Genomic DNA, 25732 nt, shown 5'->3' with positions numbered 1-25732 from the left:
TGTTCTGGGGCTACTCAGAGAGGTTGGGTGGCCTTCTGGGGTTGCATGTGTGTGACTGTGACAAAACAACTTGAGCTGACATTGAGACCCAAAGCCGAATCCGACAGAACACTTTAATGTGCTGGTGATGTGTGTTTCTCCAACCCCACTTGCATGGTTATCGGACGGTTTCGGTAGCTGCGGGTTTTGCAGTGTGGGTTTTGTTTTATAACCAGAGATTTCTATTTTCTGCCCCCACCCACCCATCCTCCTTCAGATGAGCCTGGACTGCAATACAATTATTTTGACCACAGCCGTATAGCACCAAATTGTGAAAAAGGTAAGTGAAGTTGGGAGAAAAGAAGGGCGGGATGGTGCAGTTAGTGTCCTGGGTCAGGAAGGAGAATAACTGGTTCATGCTGGTAGACAGCAGTGTTATTCATACTCCAATACTTTACCTTCCCTGATTCATTTATTTAATTTATATATTACAGGTAGTCCTCGACATATCGTGTTTCCCCAGAAATAAGACCGGGTCTTATATTAATTTTTGCTTCAAAAGATGCATTAGGGCTTATTTTCCAGTTAGGTCTTATTTTCAAGGAAACCCAGTATTAAATGCATCCATCTGGCTGACAAGCTTAACTGGGGCTTATTTTTGGGGTAGGGCTTATATTACGAGCATCCCGAACAATCACGCTAGGTGTCAGGAATGCCTCCTTTCAATACTCCAATACTTCAATACTCCAAGAAAAACCCCAACGCCATGTTTTGTAGAGAAAGGTACTTTTGCCGAGTATGAACTGGAAGCAATGAAAGTGAAAGTCAGCCTCAATCAGAAGATCAGCAAGATATGTTTAGACTTTGCCTGACTCAGAGAATGCCAGAAAGCAGGTCCTTTATATAGGCCATGGGGTGTGGCTCCATGACTCAGCACTTATCCAGGCCTGCCCCTCCCTTCCTTCTGTTGCCTCCGTCTATCAAGTCTTCTGGCGCGAGGGTCACTCCCGGCTGCAGCTCGTGGCAATTGACCTCCCTCACGCTCACATGCTGTGGAGGAGGGAGGTCTAGTTGCTCCGTTTGCCTGGGCATGGAGCCAGAGCTGGGGGCTGGAGATACTTCCTCCTCTTCAGCCTGTCTGGGCATGGAGCCAGGGCTGGGGCCGGGAGGCATGCTAGGACATTCCTCCGTGTTCGGAAGTAGATAAGAAGGCCCCGGCTGTGGTGAGATCGGATGAGACACAACATTAGCTGTGCCTGCCTTCTAACTATGAACACATTTCAAGAGAACTATTCATTTTAAAGTTTCGATTCTCTTCCAACCTCCACTCTCTCCTCCCCCCCCCTTACCATGACAGCCTTAGCAAGCTAGGCCTCAATCAGAAGATATATTACCCACCGCAATAAACTAATTAACTCACTAGCGATAAAGTGGTAACAGAGGCTGACACTAGGGTTTATATTCCGCGTGTTACAACTTGAACACCTGCGTTGATTCACGTAACCCATGCGGCAAGAGAACTTGTAAAACGGGGCAAAAATGACTTCACAAATTTCTCACTTAACAAACGTGGGGCTCCATTCTGGTCGTAAGTTGAGGACTACCTGTACTTGGCGATTGAAATTCCATTCCCCGTTACTGTTGTTAAGCGGGGGACTGCCTGCAGTTTGAAACAACTTCTTGAATAATTCCCCTCACCTATGTTTCATTGAGGGCTGCATCAGGGTTGTGTTTGACCTTGGGGGGCTGGGGTGACCATGGCCGGGATGGGCACGGCCAGCTTGACATCACTTGTGTCAGGGGCACCTGAGGTGGCCTGAATGCCCTGCCAGCGAAAACGGGCTCCTGAGCTCCGCTTTTGCCTGTGACAGCCTCCTGAAGCTCTGCCAGCGAAAATGGAACTCCGGAGCATCCCGAGCTTCGTTTTCGCTGGCAGAGGCACTGCAGGCCAATCCTTCGCTGTTTATTTATTTATTATTTATTTATTTATTATTTAAACTTTTATACCGCCCTTCTCCCGAAGGACTCAGGGCAGTGTACAGCCTACATTAAAACAATTAAATATACAAACTTAAAATAACAATTAAAAAACTTATTCAATAAAGGCCAAAATTAAAACCGTCAAATTGACCATATTAAAATACCCAATAAAATTATTAAAATTGAAAAAATTTAAAAATTTAAAATTTAAAATTCAGGCCAGTCCCGCTTGGATAAATAGATAGGTTTTCAATTCCCGGCGAAAGGTCCGAAGGTCGGGTAATTGGCGTAAACCGGGGGGAAGTTTATTCCAGAGAGTAGGTGCTCCCACAGAGAAGGCCCTTCCCCTGGGGCCGCCAGCCGACATTGCTTGGCGGACGGCACCCTGAGGAGACCCTCTCTGTGAGAGCACACAGGTCGGTGGGAGGCATGAGGTAACAGCAGGCGGTCCCGTAAGTACCCGGGCCCTAAGCCATGGAGCGCCCGTTTCCAGGGTGGCCCAGCGGGCTCCACGGGTCAGATCCTGCCCCGGCCTTGAGATTGACACCCCTGTTCTATGTTCTCAGGGCAGTCTTGCTGTGTGGTTAACAGTGATATGAGATCCAATATATATTACAAATATATATTCTAGAATATATGGAATATTCTTTCTTTCAATTTCAAGGAATTGAAAGAAAAAAAGTTGACTTCAAAACAAAATGTAACACCTGTCCTGCGCGAGCTGCACTGGCTTCCGGTGGTCTTCCGGGTGCAATTCAAGGTGTTGGTTATCACCTTTAAAGCGCTCCATGGCATAGGACCGGGTTATCTATGAGACCGCCTGCTGCTACCAATAGCCTCCCATCGACCCGTGCGCTCCCATAGAGAGGGTCTCCTCAGGGTGCCGTCGGTCAAACAATGTAGACTGGCGACTCCCAGGGGGAGAGCCTTCTCTGTGGGGGCTCCTGCCTTCTGGAATGAGCTGCCTCCAAGGATACGTCAACTTCCTTACCTCCGGACCTTCCTCCGCGAGCTAAAGACCTTTCTATTTCATTGTGCAGGGCTGGCTTAATGAAGTTTTTACTGGGGTTTTATTATAGTTTTATATTTCTTCAGCCTTTAAGTAGTTTTTAAATGTTTTTTTAACTTTTCTGAGTTGTGCTTTTACCCTGGCTGTAAACCGCCCTGAGTCTTTCGGGAGAAGGGCGGTATATAAATTAATTAATTAATTAATTAATTAAATAAATAAATAAATAAATAAATAAATAAATAAAAGCAGTGCAATTGTCATAATGGATGCTTCTTTAGATTTCATTTTTAATTTCAGATTGACCTCATGTGGACTGGACTGGCAAAATGCCAGATGGGTAAAATTACCAGGTCTGATCTAATGCTCCTGCCCCTCTTTTTAAACATGTAGTTTTGTTTTATATCTTTTAGCTTTTCATAGTAATAGTCTTCTTAGGCTCTAATGCAGGGGTCTCCAACCTTGTCAACTTTAAGACTTGTGGACTTCAACTCTCAGAATTCCTCAGCCAGCTTTGCTCTGGGAGTTGAAATCCACAAGTATTAAAGTTAACAAGGTTGGAGACCCCTGCTCTAATGCATCTTCTATGCTTTTTAAATGGCTGCACCCCACCCTCTTTTTGCTGGTCTACAGCCACAATAAAAATTTGATTTGACTTGGGGAAAGGAAATGTTCTAGCAATCATCTCGTTTGTACAAATGATGCTTGCACCTCATTCTTTTAATAAATTGGAAGTTCCATAGAATTTTCTACGTAGCAGATTTTTTCTAATCCATCAACGGTCTTATTTTGATTTTTTTTTAAGGATCCTGGACTCAGCCAGTTTACCAAACCAAACAGAAAACTCTTCAAAGAAGCTCTTCCAAATGTTTTCCTTCAAGAAACTCATCCTTTTCCTTCTGAGGGCATCAAGATGGCTGCATTTCCCTCAGAGCCAATCCCTCTCTTCATCTTTTTTTCAGCACAAGCCCTTACTGGATGTGGTGTCCATTTCCCTAAACATTACCACGCTGACTGCTTCTCTTTGCTTGCATCCTCTGAATAACATAGATCTAAATGAAATTCTGTAAAATAAAATGACTATATTGTATTGTACTTGCAATTATTTCCTCCCCCCCCTCCAAATTTTTGAAGATGGCAGTATTAGATATCTGAATTTACATGACACACAGTGGTGACACATTTAAGCCATTTTTATTTTAACAGTGGGACTAACACAATATTACACCGGTCTTCTCGGCTCCCCAGGCCTGATGGTGTACAACCAGGTCTTGAGGGAGTTTCAGAAAGTCAAAAAGAATGAAGCCAGCCTTTTTTATTTACTTAGCCCCAGTGTTGTGACCAGGCCCAAGTAGGTAATAGGAAACTCAAGTCAATGTAAAAACAAACAAATTTTATTAGCACAGCTGAGAATTAACTCATTCTCAGCATAGTCCAAACTAAATTAAAGCAAATTCCTCCCAACACAATTCCTCAGCCTTATCACCAACCTTGGTCCAATCAGGCAAACTGCCAAAGGCCTTTCTTGGCAAAAGTTCAGAAGACACCGATACGATACGAAACAAATGCAACAAGACGAAGCTATCAATGTTGTTTTCCGGCAAAGAGCCCAAACACCGTTGCTGGTGTTTTAAGCCTTATCAGAGGGGCCAATCATCTCTTGGCCCTACTCCCGAGTCGTCCTCTTTGCTTTAGCTGCTCTTGCCTTCTGGCAGCTCTTCTCATGTGTGCATTAGGAACAGGCTCGTCCTGTTCCTCTGCCTCACTACTGTCAGCCTCTGGAGGCTCTGGAGTCTGCACATCACTCCCCGATGGCCCTGGCCCCACCTCTGCCTTCGATGCAGAGCCCTCATCCAGGCCTTCCCCAGCCTCCAGGACTGGCCCATGTTCTTCCTCAGCCTCATCGCTGTCCGATTCCGTTGCCAGTTCCGCAGGCTGCTAGCGGACCACAACACCCAGTACTCTTCAATTTCTTCATAAATTATTAGATGAGGGAATAGAAGGGGAACTCATTAAATTTGCAGATGACGCTAAGCTGGCAGGAATAACTAGTACCCCAGAAGGCAAGCTCAAGATCCAGAAGGATCTTGGACAAGACCTGAAAACTGAGCCTTATCTAACAAAATGAAATTCCAACAAATACAGAGATCAAAAATATATTGTTCTTTTTTATCTTAAATTTCCTTTTTTTAATCATTTAAATCCAAGAAATTAAAACGAGCTAATGACATGTAATTGAAGCTGAGATGGTTAAAGGAGTCTTGAGTTCAAATCCTTTATTCTCAAACCCTTGACTCTAAATCCACACAGGATTAGATGATTAGGTGATGACAAGGGATCTAAAAAATGATCCATCAATTGAAGACAACATTACAAGGGAGGGACTCCAAGTCTGAGACACCGCGGAGAGGCACTGAAAGTTTCAATGAAAACGAAAGCTGCCACTTTACCAGAGGAATCCACATTTCTGACAGTTGAACAGCATACAGTCTTCAAACTTTGTTCCAGTCCAAATTGCAGCTAGTCCTCGATTTACGAACACAATTGAGCCCCAAATTCCTGTTGTCAAATGAGACATTTCTTACGTGAGTTTTACCCCATTTTACGACCTTTCTTGCTTCAGTTAACAAGCGAATCATTGCCATTGATAAGTTAGTAACCTGTTTTACTTGTTAAGTGAATCTGGCTTCCACAGACTTTGCTGGTCAGGTCACAAAAGAGGTTCACGTGATGCTGGGACACTGCAACACTGCGATAAATAATATTGCCAAGCGTCTGAATTTTGATCACGTGACCAGGGGGATGCCGCAACGGTCGTAAGTGTGAAAAACAGTCATGTCACCTTTTTCAGTGCCGTTGTAACTGAACGGTCACTAAATGAAGTGCTATAAGTCAAGGACTATCTGTATTTCCATGGTTCCAAGGACTATCAAGTTATTTCCATGGACCGAAAGCACTAATGCTACAGTTTGTTTTGTGAAGACAACAAAAATGCCCAAATCCTGTTCTCTACAATCTCAGTTCAATGAGAAGCTTCTTGTTGTGACCCAGGTTCCTGGACCCGGACTCCTGGACTCGGATGATTCAGAAAGTGAGGGAGAAGACCTGGCAAGCCCTGCTTCTCTTGGGCCCTCTCCCTCCCTGGCACCCACTCAAAGGGAGGAGGAGGGGCCGGCAAGGCCTGATTCTCTTGAGCCTTCTTCTGATTTGACAACGCCCCAAGAACAGTTTTGGAGTGATGCAAGACTGCGCAGACGTGACCGGCGCGCGCAGCAGAAGCAGCGTTGGGATAAAGCCAAGAAATGATTGTCATGCAGTGACATCTGCAGAGACTATAAATAGGAGGCGGGACTTCCTGGTTTTTTGTCTTGGACAAAGCAATGAATTTTCACGGGCAAACTGTATCAATGGAGGGAAGAATATATTCGTGAGTAATTCTGGCCTTATCTATAATTTCCTTGTTATCTCCAGAAACTTGGCAGGCCCGTGGGTAGACGTGGCCAGGCCATTTATCTATGTAAATAAATTAGAAAAGAAGACCTTTGACTGACTGAGTATTGGGGGGAGGGAAACAGAACACTTCTCTTTCTTGACACCCATCATCCACTCTGAAAAAAAATCCAATTAAATGGCCTGAGCTGTAGTGAAGGCCAAGCATATAGGGTGATGCTCAAGTAGTCCTCTGCTTACGACCGCAATTGAGCCCAACGTTTCCATTGCTAAGTGAGAAGTCTATGAAATGGACGTTGCCCCTCTTTTGTGGTTTTACTTCCCACGGTTGTTAAGTGAATCGCTGCTGTTGTTAAGCCAGTAACACGATTGTTAAGTCAATCTGACTTCCCCATTGGCTTTGCTTGCCGGAAAGTCGCCAAAGGGGATTGATCGCATGATCCTGGGGCACTGCGACCGTCATAAATGTGAGTCAGTTGCCAAGCCTCTGGATTTTGATCATGTGACACTGGAGAGGCTGCAATTTTTGTGAGAAAAATGGTCATCATAATTCTGCATCCAGAAATCCCTGGGACTCCCTGGGACGGCAGGTTGACAAACGGGGGCAGAGAGTCTCCCCACCTGTCAAGGAAAGAAACAATGGATGGAAACTAATCAAGGAGAGAAGCAACCTTGAATTAAGGAGAAACTTTCCAACACTGAGGACAACTGACCAGTGGAACAGCATGCCACCAGAAGTTAGGAATGCTCCATCACTGGAGATTTTTAAGAAGAGACTGGACAGCCAACTTGTCTGAAATGGTATAGGGCAGGGATCAGCAACCTGTGGCTCTGGAGCCACATGTGGCTCTTTCATCCCTCTGCTACGGCTCCTTGTTGCCAAGGAGCTTCCAGTTATGGGGTGATAAAGCACGGCACACCAGGAAGAGACTCTATAGCAAGGGGTGAGTTTTCCCTTCAGCTCCACAATTGATAGGGCTTTCAGTTAGGACAGGTAGGAGAGGAAAAAGGATGTCGTGCTAGGAGGAGACTCTATGGTGGGGGAACCGGACTTCTAGTCGGCTCCAGAATTGAACGGGGGGGGGGCTTCCGGTTAAGACCTTTGTGGCTCTTTGAGTGTTTAAAGTAGCCAACCCCTGGTATAGGGCTTCCTGCTTGAACAGGGGGCCAGAATAGAAGACCTCCAAGGTTCCTTCCAACTCTATTCTGATAAAATAGAATAGAATAGAATAGAATAGAATAGAATAGAATAGAATAGAATAGAATAGAATAGAATAGAAGTTAGCGTTAGAATAATTAGAACTAGAATAGAGAAATAGAATAAAATTAAAATTAGAGTTAGAATTAGAGAATTAGAATAAAGAAATAGAATAGAACAGAACAGAATAGAATAGAATAGGAGTTAGCGTTAGAATAATTAGAACTAGAATAGAGAAATAGAATAAAATTCTATTTTAGCAGTCTGTGGCTCAGACTGGTAAGACAGTCTGTTATTAACAGCAGCTGCTTGCAATCACTGCAGGTTCAAGCCCCACCAGGCCCAAGGTTGACTCAGCCTTCCATCCTTTATAAGGTAGGTAAAATGAGGAGCCAGATTGTTGGGGGCAATAAAGTTGACTTTGTATATAATATACAAATGGATGAAGACTATTGCTTGACATAGTGTAAGCCGCCCTGAGTCTTTGGAGAAGGACGGGATATAAATGCAAATTTTTTTAAAAAAAATTAAAATTAGAATTAGAGAATTAGAATTGGAATAGAGGAACAGAACAGAACAGAACAGAATAGAATAGAATAGAGTTGGAAGGGACCTTGGAGATTGATTGATTGATTAGAAATCAATCAATCAATCTCCAAATGTCCAAATGTCCAAATGTCAACCGCTTCAAACTCGATTGCAGTAAATATGACTTCTGTAACAGAGTTGTTAATGCTTGGAACTTCATAGAATCAAGATCACGTGAAGTGTTAGTACCACTTTATAATGCCTTGGTAAGGCCACACTTGGAATATTGCATCCAGTTTTGGTCGCCACGATGTAAAAAAGATGTTGAGACTCTAGAAAGAGTGCAGACAAGAGCAACAAAGATGATTAGGGGACTGGAGGCTAAAACATATGAAGAACGGTTGCAGGAACTGGGTATGTCTAGTTTAATAAAAACCCCAATATCTCAGGGGTTGCCACAAAGAAGAGGGAGTCGGGCTGTTCTCCAAAGCACCTGAGGGTAGAACCAGAAGCAATGGGTGGAAACTGATCAAAGAAAGAAGCAACTTAGAACTAAGGAGAAATTTCCTGACAGTTAGAATAATTAATAAGTGGAACGACTTGCCTGCAGAAGTTGTGAATGCTCCAACACTGGAAATTTTTAAGAAAATGTTGGATAACCATCTGACTGAGATGGTGTAGGGTTTTCCTGCCTGGGCAGGGGGTTGGACTAGAAGGCCTCCAAGGTCCCTTCCAACTCTGTTGTTGTTATGTTACCTGACCCCATAGTCTCTACTCAAAATCCCAAAATCTTCAACCAAAAACTATCTACTATTGACCTCACCCCATTCCTAAGAGGACTATAAGGGGCGTGCATAAGAGCACAAAAGTGCCTATCGTTCCTGTTCTATTGTTATATATATATATGTTTCTTTCTTCAAGATATGCTGTTTTATCTATAACATTTGTTTGTGTATAGTACTGTTGTGACAAAAAGAAATGAAAAAAAAAATCGCGGGAGGGGGGAGCCTATCTTTCCCAGACAAGCGATCTCTTCCCTGCAATTGGTCGCGCGCTGCAATGGCCCCGCCTCCCCTCCCGCTGCTGCAGCTGCGCTTCTCCAAACCCGGGGATTCCACTTTGTATTTTCCAAAGCTCGAAAGGGGGCCGGACCGGAAAGAGCGAATTCCTCCCCTCCCCCTCCCCCGCGCAAGTCTTCTCTAGGAATCGCAGCATCTCTCGTTTTAACCTTAAAAGAACCAGGAGATTGGAGACCAGTGCCAACCAAGGTTGCTCGCTTGGAGACGTTTCGGATCGATGTTGTTGGCAGCGGTTCCATTCAGTAGCGTAACACTAGAGCTGCCGATTTAGAATTTATTGGCCAAGTGTGATTGGACACACAAGGAATTTGTCTTGGTGCATATGCTCTCAGTGTACATAAAAAAAAAAAGATACGTTCATCAAGGTACAACATTTACAACACAATTGATGGTCAATATATCAATATAAATCATAAGGATTGCCAGCAACAAGTTTACGGGGGGGAAATTGCAGTTTCCTATTAAAAGTAAACAGTACCCCAAATTAAATATATAAAATATATACAAAATATAAAATGTATACAAAATCCCAAAAACTTCAACCAAAAACTCCCTACTATTGACCTCACCCCATTCCTAAGAGGACTTTAAGGGGCGTGCATAAGAGCACAAAAGTGCCTACCGTTCCTGTCCTATTGTTTTCTTTCATTATATCCAATTAATATAGTTGTTGCATACTTTTGTTTATATATACGTTTATATGATGTGTTGTTGTTTTATGTCAATATTTGCGTATACTGTTGTGACACAATGAAATTAAAAAAAAAACTTGGGGTACTGCCCAAATCTGAAATGGGATAGGATCTCCTGCTTGAGCAGGGGGCTGGACTAGAAGACCTCCAAGGTCCCTCCCAGCTCGATTCTGATTCTGAATATTGTAGTCAAAGACAATTATATAGGGAGGTGCTCAATTTTAATTGTGCAGGTGGTCTTTGACTTACGTTCACAACTCTCCCCAAAGAGAGCTTCAATCTGGAAATAAGGAGAAATTTTCTGACAGGGAGAGCAATCAACCAATGGAACAGAAGTTGCCTTCAAAACAGGTGGGTTTCAGCAGGTTCTGACCAGTTCTGGAGAACCAGTAGCGGAAATTTTGAGTAGTTTGGAGAACCGGTAGTAAAAAATTCTGACTGGCCCCGCCCCCATCTATTCTCTGCCTCCCAAGTCCCAGCTGATCAGGAGGAAATGGGGATTTTGCAGTAATCTTCCTCTGCCATGCCCACCAAGCCACAGAACCGGTAGTAAAAAAATTAAACGTACCGCAAAAGGCAGCCTTATTTGTTTTGTTTTACTTAATTATCCATTGTTAAAAATAATTTGTTTTAAATTAAATTGTAGCTCTTCTGGATGGAAATAAAAGGAAGTTCCAGACGAGGGTCCTAGTGTCATCCCTGGCAGTGCTCCATGGCATAGGGCCGGGCTACTTACGGGACCGCCTGCTGCTACCGAATACCTCTCACCGACCCGTGCGCTCTCACAGAGAGGGACTCCTCAGGGTGCCGTCTGCTGGACAGTGTCGTTTGGCGACACCCAGGGGAAGGGCCTTCTCTGTGGGGGCTCCCACCCTCTGGAACGAACTCCCCCCAGGACTTCGTCAACTTCCGGATCTCCGAACCTTCCGCCGCGAGCTTAAAACATATTTATTCATCTGCGCAGGACTGGACTAGATTTTAAATTTATATTGGTTTTAATGGGTTTTATTATTCATATTGTTCTTTTTTAATTATTCGGCTGTGTAGAATAAGTTTTTTAATTGATATTTTATTCTGTATTTATATGTACTTTTTTATCTGCCTGTGAACCGCCCTGAGTCCCTAGGGAGATAGGGCGGTATATAAATACGATAAATAAATAAATAAATAAAAATAAAATCCCCAAAGATGACAGGGACGACTTCCCTTTTAAAGTGCCTTCAAGCCAAGGCTGGGCCATTCTCTGCCAAGGCAGCCTCAGTTGAATAGCCTCCAAGGGCTCTTTCCCCAACCTGGTGCTTCTCAAACGGATTCCTCCGGGGAATAGGGGAGAATAAAGAAATAGGGGCCACCTTGAGGGCAGCGGCTTAGCCTATGATTGCAAACCCAGGACTAGGAGGGGTGGAGGCATTGGGAAGAGAGTGGATCGAGGACTAGTCCTTGACTTACGACCAGAGTTGAGCCCAAAATTTCCATTGTTAAGCCAGACAGTTATTAAGCGAGTTTAGTCCCATTTTATGACCTTTCTTACCACAATTGTTAAGTGAATTACTGCAGTTGTAAAATGAATCTGACTTCCCCATGGACTTTTGCTTGCCCAAAGATCACAAAAGGGGATCGGGTGATCCCTGGGACACTGCAATCGTCATAAATACATGCTGGTTGCCAAGTATCCGAATTTTGATCCCGTAGTAGCCCCAGGGATGATGTCACAATGGTTCCAAGTGTGAAAGGCGGTCATAAGTCACTTTTTTTCAGTTGTAACTTCAAACGGTCACTAAATGAATGGTTGTAAGCCAAGGACTTCCTGTATATTGATAAAGGGGTTGTTGTATGTGATTCCTTTATTCCATCCTCCTCCCAAGTTTTGCGAATAGCAATTTGTTCCCCCTTTTCTCACTACCTTCCCCCATTCCCAAATGCCTCCTTTGGCTCAAGAACTCCCAATGCCCCCCAGTTTGACAGTAAGAGAGTTGGAAGGGACCTTAGAGGTCATCTAGTCCAACCGCCTGCTCACGCGGGAGACCTGTACTAGGGATTCGAACGGCCGACCTTTCTGATCAACAAGCTTAGTGTCTCAGCCACTGAGCCACCTAGTTAGGCTAACCCAGTGGTCACCAACTGGTGGTCCGTGGAGAAAATTTTGGTGGTCTGCAGAAAAATAATTTGTATTTTTTATATTGCACTAAATCAGGGGTCCTCAAACTACGGCCCCTGGGATGGATACATGGAATGAATGTTTGTGTTGCTACAAAGAGTTTCCCACTTTGGGGTCTTTTTGTGTGGGTCGGAGGGCAGAAATTCCGACTTAGGGTCTGCTTCAGTCTCCTGGTGTAGGGCTTTGGGCAAAGGCTGGAGGAAAGTGACGCTGGTGGCAAAGAGCTGGAGGGCCTCATTCCAATGGGACTGCCTCATGGCCTGGAACTGGATGACCATCTCAGTCCACTGAGCCTCCAGACCCCGGTATCTGGCCTTGCACTCCCGCAGGTCTTCCCTCTGCTTGGAAAGCCTATGCTCCTAGTCCTCAGTGAGGTGCTTCTGCTGAGCCTCCTTCTCGGTCAGATCCACTTTGAAGAATTTTCCCAACTCTTTCTCGTGGTGACTGCTTAGCTCCAACAACTGCTTCTTATTGGGGCCCTAAGGAGCCTGGTGGGGAGGCAAGGAGTGGCTGGGAGGGGAGGGGAGAGTAGAGGCCAGCGAGATGTCCCTCGGCCGTGAGCGATCGAGTTGACCACGCCCACCAGTCACATGACCACCTAGCCACACCCACCCAGCCGGTCATTAGGCAGATCATATTAGTGGTCCGCGGGATTTAACATTATGAATTTAGTGGTCCCTGAGGTCCGAAAGGTTGGGGACCCCTGGGCCTCTTTCCAAAGGCAATTCATACCACTTACAATGAAAAAAGATGTGGGGTGGATGGGGAGGAAGGCATGGACTCTTAAACTTAGCTGACCCCCCCCCCTCCCATTTATTTCCTTCCTTCCCTCCCCCACCCACAATCCCCTTCCTCTCTAGGCAAGGAGAACTCTCTCAGTTCAAAGACCACCAGGCCAGAAGAATGGAGCCACCGAGATGAAGCGGCTAGAGAGGAGGGATAAGGGGGGGTGGATAATAAATCAAAGGGATGGAGGGGGACTGTCTCTTCCTGTCCAGCCCACTAGCAAAGTATTAAAGGAAAGTGAGCTTGTTTTGGCTGGAAACAGAGAAGGCGGACCTGTAAGTCCAGGGCGGGCAGAGCGGGAGCGTGCATGGAACTATAATGCAAATGTAGTAATACAGAAAGTTTGTTTGATTGTGATTGATTGATTGATATTCCCTCCCAGTTCTCCAGAGTGCTTTGCAATATATGTGATGGGTGCAGGAGATTCGTTGTTCGGCACCACGTGCATGAAGACAGCCGCTTGGGGAATCCCTTTGCAAACGGTTGACAAACAAGTTGCTAGTCCTTATGGATGGGAATCTCGGTTCAAGTGGGCGTTGCAACGCTCTGGAGATGGAGAGCGTGTTTTTAAGGTGCGCCTGGCTTCCCGTTGCTGAGATATTGTAGGGTTTTTTTCCCCCCCTATAGCTCCTTCTGCAGGTTACCCTTTGAGGAACATGGTGCAAAATTTAAAGGCACACTGAATTCGACCTACTACCGATTGTTTAGTGACTGTTCCAAGTTATGACACTGAAAAAAGTGACTCACGACCGTTTTTCACACTTACGACCATTGCCGCATCTCCATGGACAAGTGATGAAAATTCAAACGCTTGGCAACTGACTCGCGTTTGTGACGGGTGGCAATGTCCCTGGGTCACGCGATCTCCTTTTGCGACCTTCTGACAAGCAAAATCCACGGGGAAACTGGAGTCACTTCAAAACCCTTAAGTGACTAACTTAACACCTGCAGTGATTCACTTAACAACTGTGGCAAGAAAGGTCATAAAGTGGAGCAAAAGTCACTTAGCAGCTGTTTCGCTTAGCAACAGGATTTTTGGCCTCAGCTGTGGCTGTAAATTGAGGATTACCTGTAATTGCTATTTATATATATATTTTGAGTTTCTAAACATTCGTAGTGGTATCTTCATCTAGCTAGCCCCATGTGAGTTTTTGTGCTCAATATACTTTTAAGCTTCCATGAACCTATGAATCTCAGGGAATTATCCAACATTTATTCCAGGGATGATCCAGTTTGAGCTCTGATTCTCCTGGTGATCAGCACCCGGCATTCCTGTTAGAGGAGACTTAAAGAAATCCATCCCAGGATTAAAATGAAGCTGCAATTACAAAACTCGCCGTGTTAAAAAAAATAATAATCTCTGTGGATTTTGTTTGGAGAAAAAAAAAACAGATTAAAAAGTGCAAAGAAGAGCAACTAAGCCTGGAGACTAAAACATAGGAAGAATGGTGGCAGGATTCGGGTTTGGCTAGTCTAGAGAAAAGAAGGACTAGTGAGGACATGATAGTAGTCCTCCAGTATTGGAGAGGTTCCCACAAAGAAAAGGGGGTCAATTTATTTTCCAAAGCACCAGAAGGCAGGAGAAGAAACAATGGATGGAAACTAATCGAGGAGAGAAGCAACCTGGAATTAAGGAGAAACTTCCTAACAGTGACAACAATTAACCAGTGGAACAGCTTGCCACCAGACATTGTGGGGGCTTCATCCCTGGAGGCTTTTAAGAACAGACTGGATAGTCACTTGCCTGAAATGGTATATAGCAGTGATGGCTAACCTTTTTGCCATCGTGTGCCAAAAACGGGGGGAGTGCAGGGGAGTCACGCGCGCATGTGCCCACGCCCATAATTCTATGCACCCCGCCCACCGTATATGCGCGCGTGACCCCCTGTGCTCACCCCGCTTTTGGCACGTGATGGCCCGGTGGGCCCGTTTTTCGATCTCCCCAGGCTTCAGAGCTGTTTCCGGCCTTCGGAAGGCCTCCAGGGGAGTGAGGAAAGGCTGTTTTCACCCGACCCAGGCTCCTAAAAAGGCTCTGGAACTTGGGGAGGGCAAAAAACAGGCCTTCTCCCTGCTCCGGAGGCCAGAAACAGCCTGTTTCCCAACTTCCAGTGGGCCCAGAAGGCCCGAAAATCAGTTGGGTGGCACAAGCATGCGCACGGCAGCTGAGCTCCAGTGCCCACCGTTATGGCTCGGTGTGCCACCTGTGGCACGCGTGCCATAGGTTTGCCATTGTTGTGGTCCGTCAGCAGCTTACAGTGCTGGCAACGGAATCGGACAGCGATGAGGCTGAGGTGAGGCCAGGGCCATCGGGAAGTGAGGTGCGGACTCCAGAGCCTCCAGAGGTTGACGGTAGTGAGGCAGAGGAACAGGAGGAGCATGAGAAGAGCTGCCAGAAGGCAAGAGCAGCTCAAGCAAAGAGGACAACTCGGGAGTAGGGCCAAGAGATGATTGGCCCCTCCCATAAGGCTTAAAACAGACCAGCACCGGTGTTTCAGCTTGCCAGAAAACAACGTTGTAGCTGCATCCTCTGCTTCGTGAAACTTTAGTTTTTGTGACTTCTGGACATTTATCAGGAAGGGCCTTTGGCAGTTTGCCTAATTGGACTAAGGTTTGTGAGATAACTGAAGATTTGTGTTTGAGAGGCCTTTGTTTTACTTTGAGTTGAACGACGCTGGGAATGAGGTAATTCCCAGCTGTTCGAATAAAGTTTATTTTATCACGGACTGAGTTTGTTGCTAGCTACTTGGGTCTGGGTCACAACAGCCATCACGGGTATATGGGATCTCCTACTTGAGCAGGAGCTGGACTTTAGAACAGTGTTTCTCAACCTTGGCAACTTCAAGATGTGTGGACTTCAATTCCCAGAACTCCCCAGCCAGCTTGAAGTTGCCAACGGTGAGAAACACTGTTGGAAGGTTCATGGAGATGAAGTGCAAAGCAAATCTATAGCATCTTCCTTCCTAGACACTGTTGTGGTCCGCCAGCAGCCTGCGGAGCTGGCAACAGAGTCAGACAGCGATGAGGCTGAGGAAGAGCATGGGCCAGTCCTGGAGGCTGGGGAAGGCCCGGATGAGGGCTCTGCGTCGGAGGCAGAGATGGGGCCAGAGTCATGGGGGAATGAGGTGCTGATTCCAGAGCCTCCAGAGGCTGACAGTAGTGAGGCAGAGGAACAGGAGGAGCCTGTTCCTAATGCACGCATGAGAAGAGCTGCCAGAAGGCAAGAGCAGCTCAAGCAGAGAGGACAACTCGGGAGTAGAGCCAAGAGATGACTGGCCCCTCCCATAAGGATTAAAAGACTAGCAACAGCGTTTGAACTGTTTGCCGGAAAACAACGTTGATAGCTTCATCTTGTTGCATTTGTTTTGTATCGGTGTCTTCTGAACTTTTGCCAAGAAAGGCCTTTGGCAGTTTGCCTAATTGGACCAAGGTTAATTTAGTTGGACTACGCTGAGAACAAGTTAATTCTCAGCTGTTCTAATAAAGTTTGTTTGTTTTTACACTGACTGAGTTTTCTGCTACCTACTTGGGCCTGAGTCACAACAGACAGAGCCAAAGATATTGAAAAGACACAGAAGTGATCTAACAAGAGAAAAGGCAGCAATTTGGGTACTGTTGTGACCCAGGTTCCTGGACCCGGACTCCTGGACTCGGATGATTCAGAAAGTGAGGGAGAAGACCTGGCAAGCCCTGCTTCTCTTGGGCCCTCTCCCTCCCTGGCACCCACTCAAAGGGAGGAGGAGGGGCCGGCAAGGCCTGATTTTCTCGAGCCTTCTTCTGATTTGGCAACGCCCCAAGAACAGTTTTGGAGTGATGCAAGACTGCGCAGACGTGACCGGCGCACGCAGCAGAAGCAGCGTTGGAATAAAGCCAAGGAATGATGGTCATGCAGTGACATCTGCAGAGACTATAAATAGGAGGCGGGACTTCCTGGTTTTTTGTCTTGGACAAAGCAATAAATTTGCGCGGGCAAACTGTATCAATGGAGGGAAGAATATATTCGTGAATAATTCTGGCCTTATCTATAATTTCCTCGTTATCTCCAGAAACTTGGCAGGCCCGTGGGTATACGTGGCCAGGACATTTATCTATGTAAATAAATTAGAAAAGAAGGCCTTTCACTGACTCTTTGATGGGAGTATTGGGGGAGGGAAACAGAACAGGTACCTTAATGTATTGCTTTATTTCTTTTCCTCCTAACAGAAACATCACTTGGTGGGAGAAAAAAAATTCCCGTTCTGGGCCACCCGCCTCAGTCCACCAATCAAAAGTCACAAAGAGTTCGTTGAACTTCTTCAATATCTTTTTTTTTTTCATCAGGCTTTAAACTCTGCAGTCCAGACCCTTCATCCTCTTCGTGAAACGTAAGCAGCTCTAAGGAAAGAAAATGTCCACAAAGCAGAACAAGATGTCGGCTCCAGATTCAGATGCTCGGTCGCCAGAGCGCAAGGTGACAACCGTCGTCAAAACGGAGACACAAGAATGGCCTGGAATTCAGTCTTCCAGCAGGGAAGGCAGCTTCCCTCGAGTCATGCAGGTGGGGACGATCGGGGAGTATCTGAAAAAGCCTGCACCCCAGGAACCGGAGAAGGGGCTGTCTGAATGCTGGGAGGCTCAATGGCAAGCGTTCCTGCGCACCATGCAGTCCTCACATTCCGGATGGGGAAACGTGGAGCCGTCGGAGGCCACACAACGAGACAATATTCCTGATTTTTTTTCTGCTGCGGAGCAAGAGAGATGCCCTGCCAAAGAGCGGAGGGCAAAACAGTCATCCCAGCCTGCTGGAAAGAATCCAGAGTCCCGTATCCTGGAGAGCGATGGAGACAGCAGGAAGCTGAAGAAAAAAAGAGAAGAGGAGGAAGTGGGAAGCGCGGAATTACAACGCCAGCATTTCCGCCAGTTCTGCTACCAGGAAGCCGAGGGGCCCCGAGAGGCTCTTTGCCGACTGGAGTACCTCTGCCATCAGTGGCTGAAGCCGGAGAAGCACACCAAAGAGCAGATCCTGGATCTGTTGATCCTGGAGCATTTCCTGACCATCCTGCCCCCCGAAATGCAGAGCTGGGTGAAGGGAAGACACCCCGAGACTTGTTCCCAAGCGGTCGCCCTGGCGGAGGATTTCCTGCTGAAGCAGCAGGAAAATAAGCAGCAGATGCAGACGGTAAGAGCTGATCTTCGGTCACAGCAAACCAGGGAAAGGTCAGTAAAGATTTTGTATGGGTAGTCCTCGACTTACAACAGTTCGTTTAATGACCACTGGAAGTTACAGGGCCCTGTTAAAAGTGACTTAGGACCATTGTTCACATGACAGTTTCAGCATCCCGATGGTCACATGATCAAAATCCGGATGCTTGGCAACTGACTCATACTTACAACGCTTGCAGTGTCCTGAGGGGGTCATGTCGTCCCCTTTTGCGACCTTCAGATAACCAAAGTCAATGGGGAAGCCAGATTCACTTAACAGCCGTGTTACCAGGGGTGAAATGCTCCCGGTTCGCACTGGCTCCCCCGATTAGGTAGCGATGGCAGCTGCTGGTTCGGAGGACCGGTAGCAAAAATCCCTGGTCCCGCCCCCCATACCTCTGCTGAGCCGCACCATCAGCAGAGGTTTTTTTTTACTTTTAAAAGTTTTTCTTCAGCCGAAACATGCCTTTAAAAGTAAAAAAAAAACAACCTCTGATGATCGCGGGGCTGAGCAGAGATCAAAACCCTTTAAAAAGATTTTTTTAAAACCCTCTTCAGCCGAAGAGGGGGGAAAAAAGGAAAAAAAAACCAGGATTTAAAAGCCTCCTCTGGCGATGTCAGAGGAGTTTCCTGATCCTCACAGGCTTTTAAACTCACTTTTTAACAGCCCCCACTTACAAGAGCCCCCACCCAAGCCCAGCCAATTCCCCCTCCTCACTTACCTATAATTACTGCTCTTTCGGGCTGGCAATGCCATGCTTTCTTCAGCTACTGAAGGAAAAAAAAAGCTTGCTTTGACTTCCTGCTTTGCTAGCTGAGGAACTCTGGGATTTGAAGTCCACAATAAAATAAAATAATATATATAACGTCCATTATATATATATAACAACAGAGTTGGAAGGGACCTTGGAGGCCTTCTAGTCCAACCCCCTGCCCAGGCAGGAAACCCTATAATATATTTGTGCAGCTTTCTGAGATTTGGTGTGTTTCTGTAGTGTTTCACTCTAACTACACAAACACACAAAATCTCAGAAAGCTGTATGTGGCATTTTGTGTGTGTGTGTGAGGTGTGTGTGTGTGAAGTGTGAAAGTTGGTTTTTCAGCTTTTTGTGGCTGTGTGAAGTGTGAAGTGCAGCTGCTTTTACATTGTGAGTCAATTGTGTTGTGTTGTGTTGTGTGTGTGTAAAGTGTGAGAGTTGGTTTTTGATATCTCTTATTGTTTTTTATAGTTTATTATTTTTATTATTTATTGTTATTGGCCACGCCCACCCAGTCATCTGACCACCAAGCCACGCCCACCAATTAAGCCACGCCCACAGAACCAGTAGGGAAAATTTTTAGATTTCACCCCTGCGTGTTACTAATGTAACAGCTGCAGCAATTCACTTAACAACTGTGACCAGAAAGGTTGTAAAACGAGGCAAAACTGTCCTATTTAGAAATGGAAATTTTGGGCTCTATTGTACAGGACTACCTTAAATTAAATTAAAATTGAGCACCTCCTTCGGGTGAAATCTACTTACCTTCCTTGCTGGTTTGGAAACGCACACACCGCGAAACACATGTGTGCCCAGACCTGCGCATGTGCAAAACTTTCTGCGCATGTGCAGAAGATAAAAAACACATTACTACTTCCTGATTAAAACCAGGAAGTAATAACACCGTGGCGGGGGGCCGGAGCTTTGCTCCGCCATTGCTACCGGATTGCTGAACCACCAGCCACGATTGCTACTGGATCATGTGATCCGGTCCGAACCGGGAGCATTTCACCCCTGATCTTCCTATATAATTGGCTTAACTAATGTGGCAAGAAAGTTCATGAAATGGGACGACACTCATGTTGCAACCGTCTTGCTTAGCAGCGGAAATGTTGGGCTCCACTGCGGTCATAAGTCGAGGACTACCCGCACTGTTTGCAGAAATGCGTGTCGCTGTAAGTTGTGTAAAAGCAGGCCTTCTTTGAATTGGTTGGCGAATCCCTCCCTACCAACTGCAAATTCCGACATTACAAGAGGAGGGGAAAAAAAATCTCCCCTCTCAAGGTTGGAATCTACAAGATGGCCGATGTGGTGGAAACCCCGCCCCCAAAGAGGCGGGGTGGCCTACACTGGCTACCGGTAGTCTTCCGGGTGCAATTCAAGGTTTTGGTTACCATCTTTAAAGTGCTCCATGGCTTAGGACCGGGATACCTTCGAGACCGCCTTCTGCCGCCGATTGCCTCCCAACGACCTGTGCACTCCCAGAGTGGGCCTCCTCAGGGTGCCGTCGACCAAACAATGCAGGTTGGCGACCCCCCAGGGGGAGGGCCTTCTCTGTGGCGGCACCAGCCCTGTGGAACGAGCTTCCTCCGGGATTACGACAACTCCCCGACCTCCGGACCTTCAGACGGGAATTGAAGACTTTATTATTCCAGCGTGCGGGACTAGCCTAAGAATAAAATGTTTTAGTTAAATTTTAATGGGGGTTTTACTAGTTTTTATTGTTTTAGTGATCAGGCCAGGATAATATTTAGTTTTAACTGGGTTTTAATGCTTATTTATTATACTGTTTTTAATATGCCTGTGAACCGCCCTGAGTCCTACGGGAGATGGTGCGGTATATAAGTTTGATAAATAAATAAATCAATCAATCAATCATAATGCCATCCTTGCCATCTTCCTTCGCAGGCAGCAGTCCCTCCGTCTGCCCTTCATTGTCTTTGGCTTAACAACTCAGACAAGCCTCTTCTTTTTCAGATCCTGTTCCAAGTGTTGACGGTGAATTTCCCAGTTGGGGAAGAGGAATCCTCTAAAAAAGCACAGAGGAGCCCAGGCGGGGAGGCTGAGACCGAAAGGAAAGGAGACGTTAGTGATCCTCTGGGTAAGAATTTCACATTTGCTCTCCTCGCCTCCTCTTTACCAGTGGCGGAATTCATAGTCTTTTCTTCAAGGTTAAAAAAAGGCGTCCCCGCGGATTTCACTCCGCTAGTCGTAGCTGACTATAGGCACCTCCTTTCAAGGCCACTGAGCCAGCGTTGTCCAAAGACATTTCCACGGTCATGTGGCCAGCTTGAAGCCACAGAGGGCTGTTACCTTCCCGCCGAAGTGGCATCAGTGGTGAAATTCAATTTTTTTTATTACCTGTGCTGTGGGCGTGGCTTGGTGGGTGTGGTGTGGCTTGGTGGGCGTTGGCAGGGGAAGGATACTGCAAAATCCCCATTTCCTCCCCACTCCTGAGGGAAGGATATTGCAAAATCTCCATTCCCACCCCACCCTCTCGCGCGGGCACGATGCGAACCGGTAGTAAAGGTAACTAGAACCCACCCCTGGTTTTTCCACCCCAGTTCGTCCCTTCTGGTTCACAGTTCAGTAGCGATTGTCTTGTGTGAACATTCCTGGATTTTATTGGTGTTTTTTTTTCCTCTCCAGAAGCTGTGAGCGCTTGGAGCAGGCAGCCCTGGGAGAGAGACGCTCCTCAGGAGTTAATGGCCGCCTTTGCAAATCAGCATCCACAGATTCACTCGGAAGCTGAACCTCCTGACAGCCAGCAGGATCGATCGGCTACTCAGGGACCCGGGATCACTCAGTCCCCAGAGCCTCCGACAACCCGGAAGGCGAAAAGCCGGAAGATTTGCGACATCTGTGGGAAGAGTTTCAGCTACAACTCGAACCTGAAACGTCATTGGCGGACACACACGGGCGAGAAGCCGTACGGCTGCTCGTATTGCGGGGAGCGTTTTAACCAGGCCACGAACCTCATCCGGCATCAGCGGATTCACACGGGAGAGAAGCCCTACAAATGCTCCGATTGTGGGAAAAGCTTTAACCAGAGCCTCCAACTTATCCGGCATCGGAAAACTCGCTTTAATTGTAACTAAAAACAAAGGGGAAAAAAAAGCTTCCATCGCAGAGAAAGAGTTGCTGTGGTGGTGCTAGGAATTCCAAGCGAGCAGCGGAAGAATGCTTAAGCAGGGAATTTCCCAAGAATTTCTTGGTTTTCCTGTGGGAAGACTGAAACTGTGCCTTGGCTGAAAAGAATTTTGGTAGGGGTAGCACGTGGTTTTGGAGAGGAGGGGGCGCACGGATCACTGGAAGGTGAAGCAGAGGAAAATCTGCCCTGTCACTTTCCTTTTGTTTCTGCCAATAATTACAGAAAAAAAAAAGAGTTAGAAGGGACCTTAGAGGTCTTCTAGTCCAACCCCGTGCTCAAGCAGGGAATCCTATACAGGTAGTCCTTCACTTAACAACAGTGTGTTTGGTAACCATTCAAAGTTACAACGGCACTGAAAAAAAACTAATGAACGGTTTTCACTCTTTTAACGACCGATGCAGCATCCCTACGGTCATGGGATCAAAATTCCGCCACTTTGCAACTGACTCGTATTTATGACGGTCGCAGCGTCCTGGGGTTGATAAGTTAGTAATCCGGTTTCCCCATTGACTTTGCTGGTCAAGAAGGTCGCCAGTGGGGTTCACATGACTATGGGAGACAGCAACGGTCATAAATACGAACCAGTTGCCAAGCATCTGAATTTTGAACCCAGGATCATGGGGATGGCTACAAAGGTCGTAAGTGTGAAAAAACGGCCGTAAATCACTTTTTTCAGTGCTGTTGTAGCTTTGAACAGTCACTAAATCGACTGTTACCTGTATTATGCATTTTCCCAGGTGGTTTTCTATATATACTCCATAAGGAAAAAGATCAAACAGGTAGATCCCTCTCTGCCTCTTTTTTAGGAAAATGCCACCGTAATGACATTTGGTAGATTATAGAAAAAATATCTGGAAGTAAAGCTCGTTTACACAAGACATTTCCTCTGAATTGTTTTATCTGTTGATTTCAAGTCCTTTTATACTGAATCACACAACTCAAAAGAACAACGAACAGTTTACCATAGGCCCGTGATGGCGAACCTATGGCATGTGCCCCCAAAGTGGCACGCAAAGCCATGTCACCCAGCACGCATGGCCTTGCCTGTTTTGTGTTTCGGGTTTCTGCCACGCGTGCGCACACGACAATCAGCTGTCCTTCGCGCACCCGGCAGTGCCAAGAACCGGTGTGCGCATGTGTGCCGGCCAGCTGTTGGGTGTATATGCACATTAGAACCCAGAAGTTCAGCTTTTCTGGAGCGCAATCCCTTCGTTTGCGTGGCAGTGGCGAAAAGCCGCCTGAGCATGCATGCTGGCTGGCTGATCATCAGGCTGTTTGGCTTTTTCGGAGCAGACACCAATGAGGGCGCGCTTGCACGTGCGATGTTTCCGTGCAACCTTTTCGGCACTTGGCAGAATAAATCATGACTGAACTCTACCATCAAAATAAGCAATTTAATATAAATCGGAGATCCCTAACCCTTGAGCCATGGCCCACTACCAAGCTAAGGCCTATTCGCAACTGGGCCACACGAGTCTTAAGGCGACACGCACGCAACTTAACTTGCGCGACTGGTGGATTGGTGCCTGTGTGTAGGCGCACGCAGCTCCACTTGTGCAATGAGCTGCACGCATGTGCACGTAACGCTCCAGCCCACCAATCGTGCAAGTTGAACTATGTGCACAGGCCCACTGCGTGCGTGGCTCGGTTCCCCTCTCTCTCCCCTTGCCGGGCTGCCAAGTGACAAAAGTTGGACGTGGCTGATATAAATAACTAAGCATCACAACTGAAATTTGAATCTGGGCTGAAGCGTGCTGGCTTTGATCTTGTGGTCACAGCTGCCAATTTGTGGACGATGTGCTGTGGATTATTGTCTTGGACTAGGAATGCGGACATCCACATTCAAGTTTATGAGGGTTGGTGTCCCGCTCTTGTAGTCCAGCATCTTCTCCCTTATTCCACACCGATTCTGATAGGCCGACGGAGACCTATGGCTAATTGGGGGAAGCGATACTCTGGGTCTCCCCACACCATTTGTGAAATCCAAATTTTTTTATTACCGGTTCTGTAGGTACGGCTTGGTGGGTATGGCAGGGGGAGGATACTGCAAAATCTCCATTCCCATCCCACTCCAGGGGGAAGAATATTGCAAAATCTCCATTCCCACCCCACTCTGGGGCTAGTCAGAGGTGGTATTTGCCGGTTCTCCAAACTACTCAAAATTTTCACTACCGGTTCTCCGGAACCTGTCAGAACCTGCTGGATTTCACCCCTGCCCCACAAAAAAAAGGGGGGGGGGCTAAAAGAGGTTGAAAATGTGGGTGTGTCTTATACTCCGAATGTAACCCCGCACGGTGCCCAAAATGGCTACCCAGAATAGCTGCTGCCTTACCCCTTCCGCGCTTTGCCTCCTTTAGTCACTGGAACTCCCTCCAAGGATCAGCTGTGCTTTTGAAGCTGTTTTTCAGCTCCAATGTGAGGAAAGCGATCTTCTGTGCTTTGCCTGTTTTTCTAATTGCTGCTCCCTCCGACGATCAGCTGTGCTTTAGAAGCTGTTTTTTAGCCCCAACCTCAAAACCAGTGTGCGAACTAATGTGCTAAAGTTAACCAGGTTAAGGACTAGCCAGATGAATATCTGGTGGGCAGCATTTTCCCCCCCTTATTTTCCTCCCCAAAAGCTAAGGTGCATCTTATACTCCGATGTGTCTTATACACCGAAAAATACGGTAAATCTTTTGGTTAAGCTGGAAGATCCACTAGAACAGGCAATCTTGACAGCAAGCGATTAATTTAAGTGGGAAAAAAATTGGCATGATTGTTTAGAGAACTTTATTCATCCCAAACCCACTAAAGACATTTTTGCATTCACTTTGTCTTTTCAAGAGTTTAAAGGGGCCTGCAGTAGCTTTGGGAGCAGAAGACAAGCTCAAAATGACTTCGCCCTGGTAATTGTGCACCTTCGTTTTCATACCTTTAGGTAAACCCCCACCAGGAACCAAAAAAAAAAATCCTCAGAAGGTGTACTGCCTGTCCAGATTTATTTCCAGCAAAGAAAAGGGGAATAACTTCTCTAAAGAGGGGTGATAATTACTCAAAACAGACTACAATTAGACTGCAAGCTTTTATTTTAATATGTGTGCATGAGGGGGGAAAAAGAGAAACGTGGATTACATCTAGCAGGTTCTGAACAGAGAGATGGAGAAAAACAGAGGCTAGCTGGGAGCTTTTTCTCTAAACCAGTGTTTCTCAGGCTTAGCCACTTCAAAATGCGTGGACTTCCGTTCCCAGGATTCCCCAGTCAACCGCACTGGGAGGGGAATTCGAGGAGTTGAAGTCCACCCATCTTAAAAAGAAGCCAGGATGAGAAACACTGGCTCTAATTGGGCTGGCAGGAATAGTAGAAAGTGGGCAGAGGTGATGGATTGAGAATTAAGAGTTGGACAGATTATGACTTGGTCCACGGAGACCCAGCTGAGCATGTAACGCTCCAGCCCGCCAATCGTGCAGGTTGAACTATGTGCACCGCATGTGCACAGGCCCACTGCTTGCGTGGCTCGGTTCCCCTCTTTCTCCCCTTGCCGGGCTGCCAAGTATCTGGACGTGGCTGATATAAATAACTAAGCATCACAATTGAAATTTGAATCTGGGCTGAAGCGTGCTGGCTTTGATCTTGTGGTCACAGCTGCCAATTTGTGGATGATGTGCTGTGGATTATTGTTTTGGCCTAGGAATGCAGACATCCACGTTCAAGTTTATGAGGGTTGGTGTCCCCCTCTTGTAGTCCAGCATCTTCTCCATTATTCCACACCAATTCTGAGGCTGAGATGGGGGACTGGCCGACGGAGACCT

General features: G+C 46.4%; 2 protein-coding genes across 6 annotated transcripts in view; both read left to right on the top strand.

Annotated features, from left to right (window-relative positions):
• LOC131192653 (zinc finger protein 585A-like) overlaps positions 1 to 4055 on the top strand; it is a 49776-nt gene extending 45721 nt beyond the window's left edge. For all 4 annotated transcript variants that reach the window (XM_058172004.1, XM_058172002.1, XM_058172005.1 and 1 more), the window contains exons 12-13: positions 257 to 319; positions 3771 to 4055. In XM_058172004.1, coding sequence (XP_058027987.1) covers positions 257 to 301 — 45 coding nt within the window. In that variant the 3' untranslated portion in view covers positions 302 to 319; positions 3771 to 4055. The remainder of the gene's footprint in view (positions 1 to 256; positions 320 to 3770) is intronic.
• Positions 4056 to 13089: 9034 nt separating this feature from the next.
• Positions 13090 to 25135, top strand: LOC131192768 (zinc finger and SCAN domain-containing protein 16-like). 2 transcript variants are annotated; one of them, XM_058172267.1, is made up of 5 exons: positions 13122 to 13131; positions 13239 to 13428; positions 17174 to 18011; positions 20770 to 20893; positions 21442 to 25135. In XM_058172267.1, the coding sequence occupies exons 3-5, from the start codon at positions 17241 to 17243 to the stop codon at positions 21888 to 21890; spliced, it is 1344 nt and encodes a 447-aa protein (XP_058028250.1). In that variant the 5' UTR covers positions 13122 to 13131; positions 13239 to 13428; positions 17174 to 17240; the 3' UTR covers positions 21891 to 25135. The 2 variants fall into 2 exon arrangements, with proteins under 2 accessions (XP_058028252.1, XP_058028250.1); XM_058172269.1 differs by lacking the exon at positions 13239 to 13428 and having other exon boundaries at positions 13090 to 13131.
• Positions 25136 to 25732: the final 597 nt, after the last annotated feature.

The sequence above is a fragment of the Ahaetulla prasina genome, chromosome 2 (assembly GCF_028640845.1).
Source record: "Ahaetulla prasina isolate Xishuangbanna chromosome 2, ASM2864084v1, whole genome shotgun sequence".
NCBI lineage: Eukaryota > Metazoa > Chordata > Lepidosauria > Squamata > Colubridae > Ahaetulla > Ahaetulla prasina.
This window is presented reverse-complemented; position numbering and strand designations above follow the sequence as displayed.

What these genes read in the sequence shown, in the direction of transcription:
- LOC131192768 (XM_058172269.1), top strand. Translation starts at nt 17,241, where the DNA reads ATGTCCACAAAGCAGAACAAGATGTCGGCTCCAGATTCAGATGCTCGG. An exon ending in ATAAGCAGCAGATGCAGACG is followed by an intron (nt 18,012 to 20,769) that starts GTAAGAGCTGAT and finishes CTTCTTTTTCAG; the next exon opens with ATCCTGTTCCAAGTGTTGAC. An exon ending in AGACGTTAGTGATCCTCTGG is followed by an intron (nt 20,894 to 21,441) that starts GTAAGAATTTCA and finishes TTTCCTCTCCAG; the next exon opens with AAGCTGTGAGCGCTTGGAGC.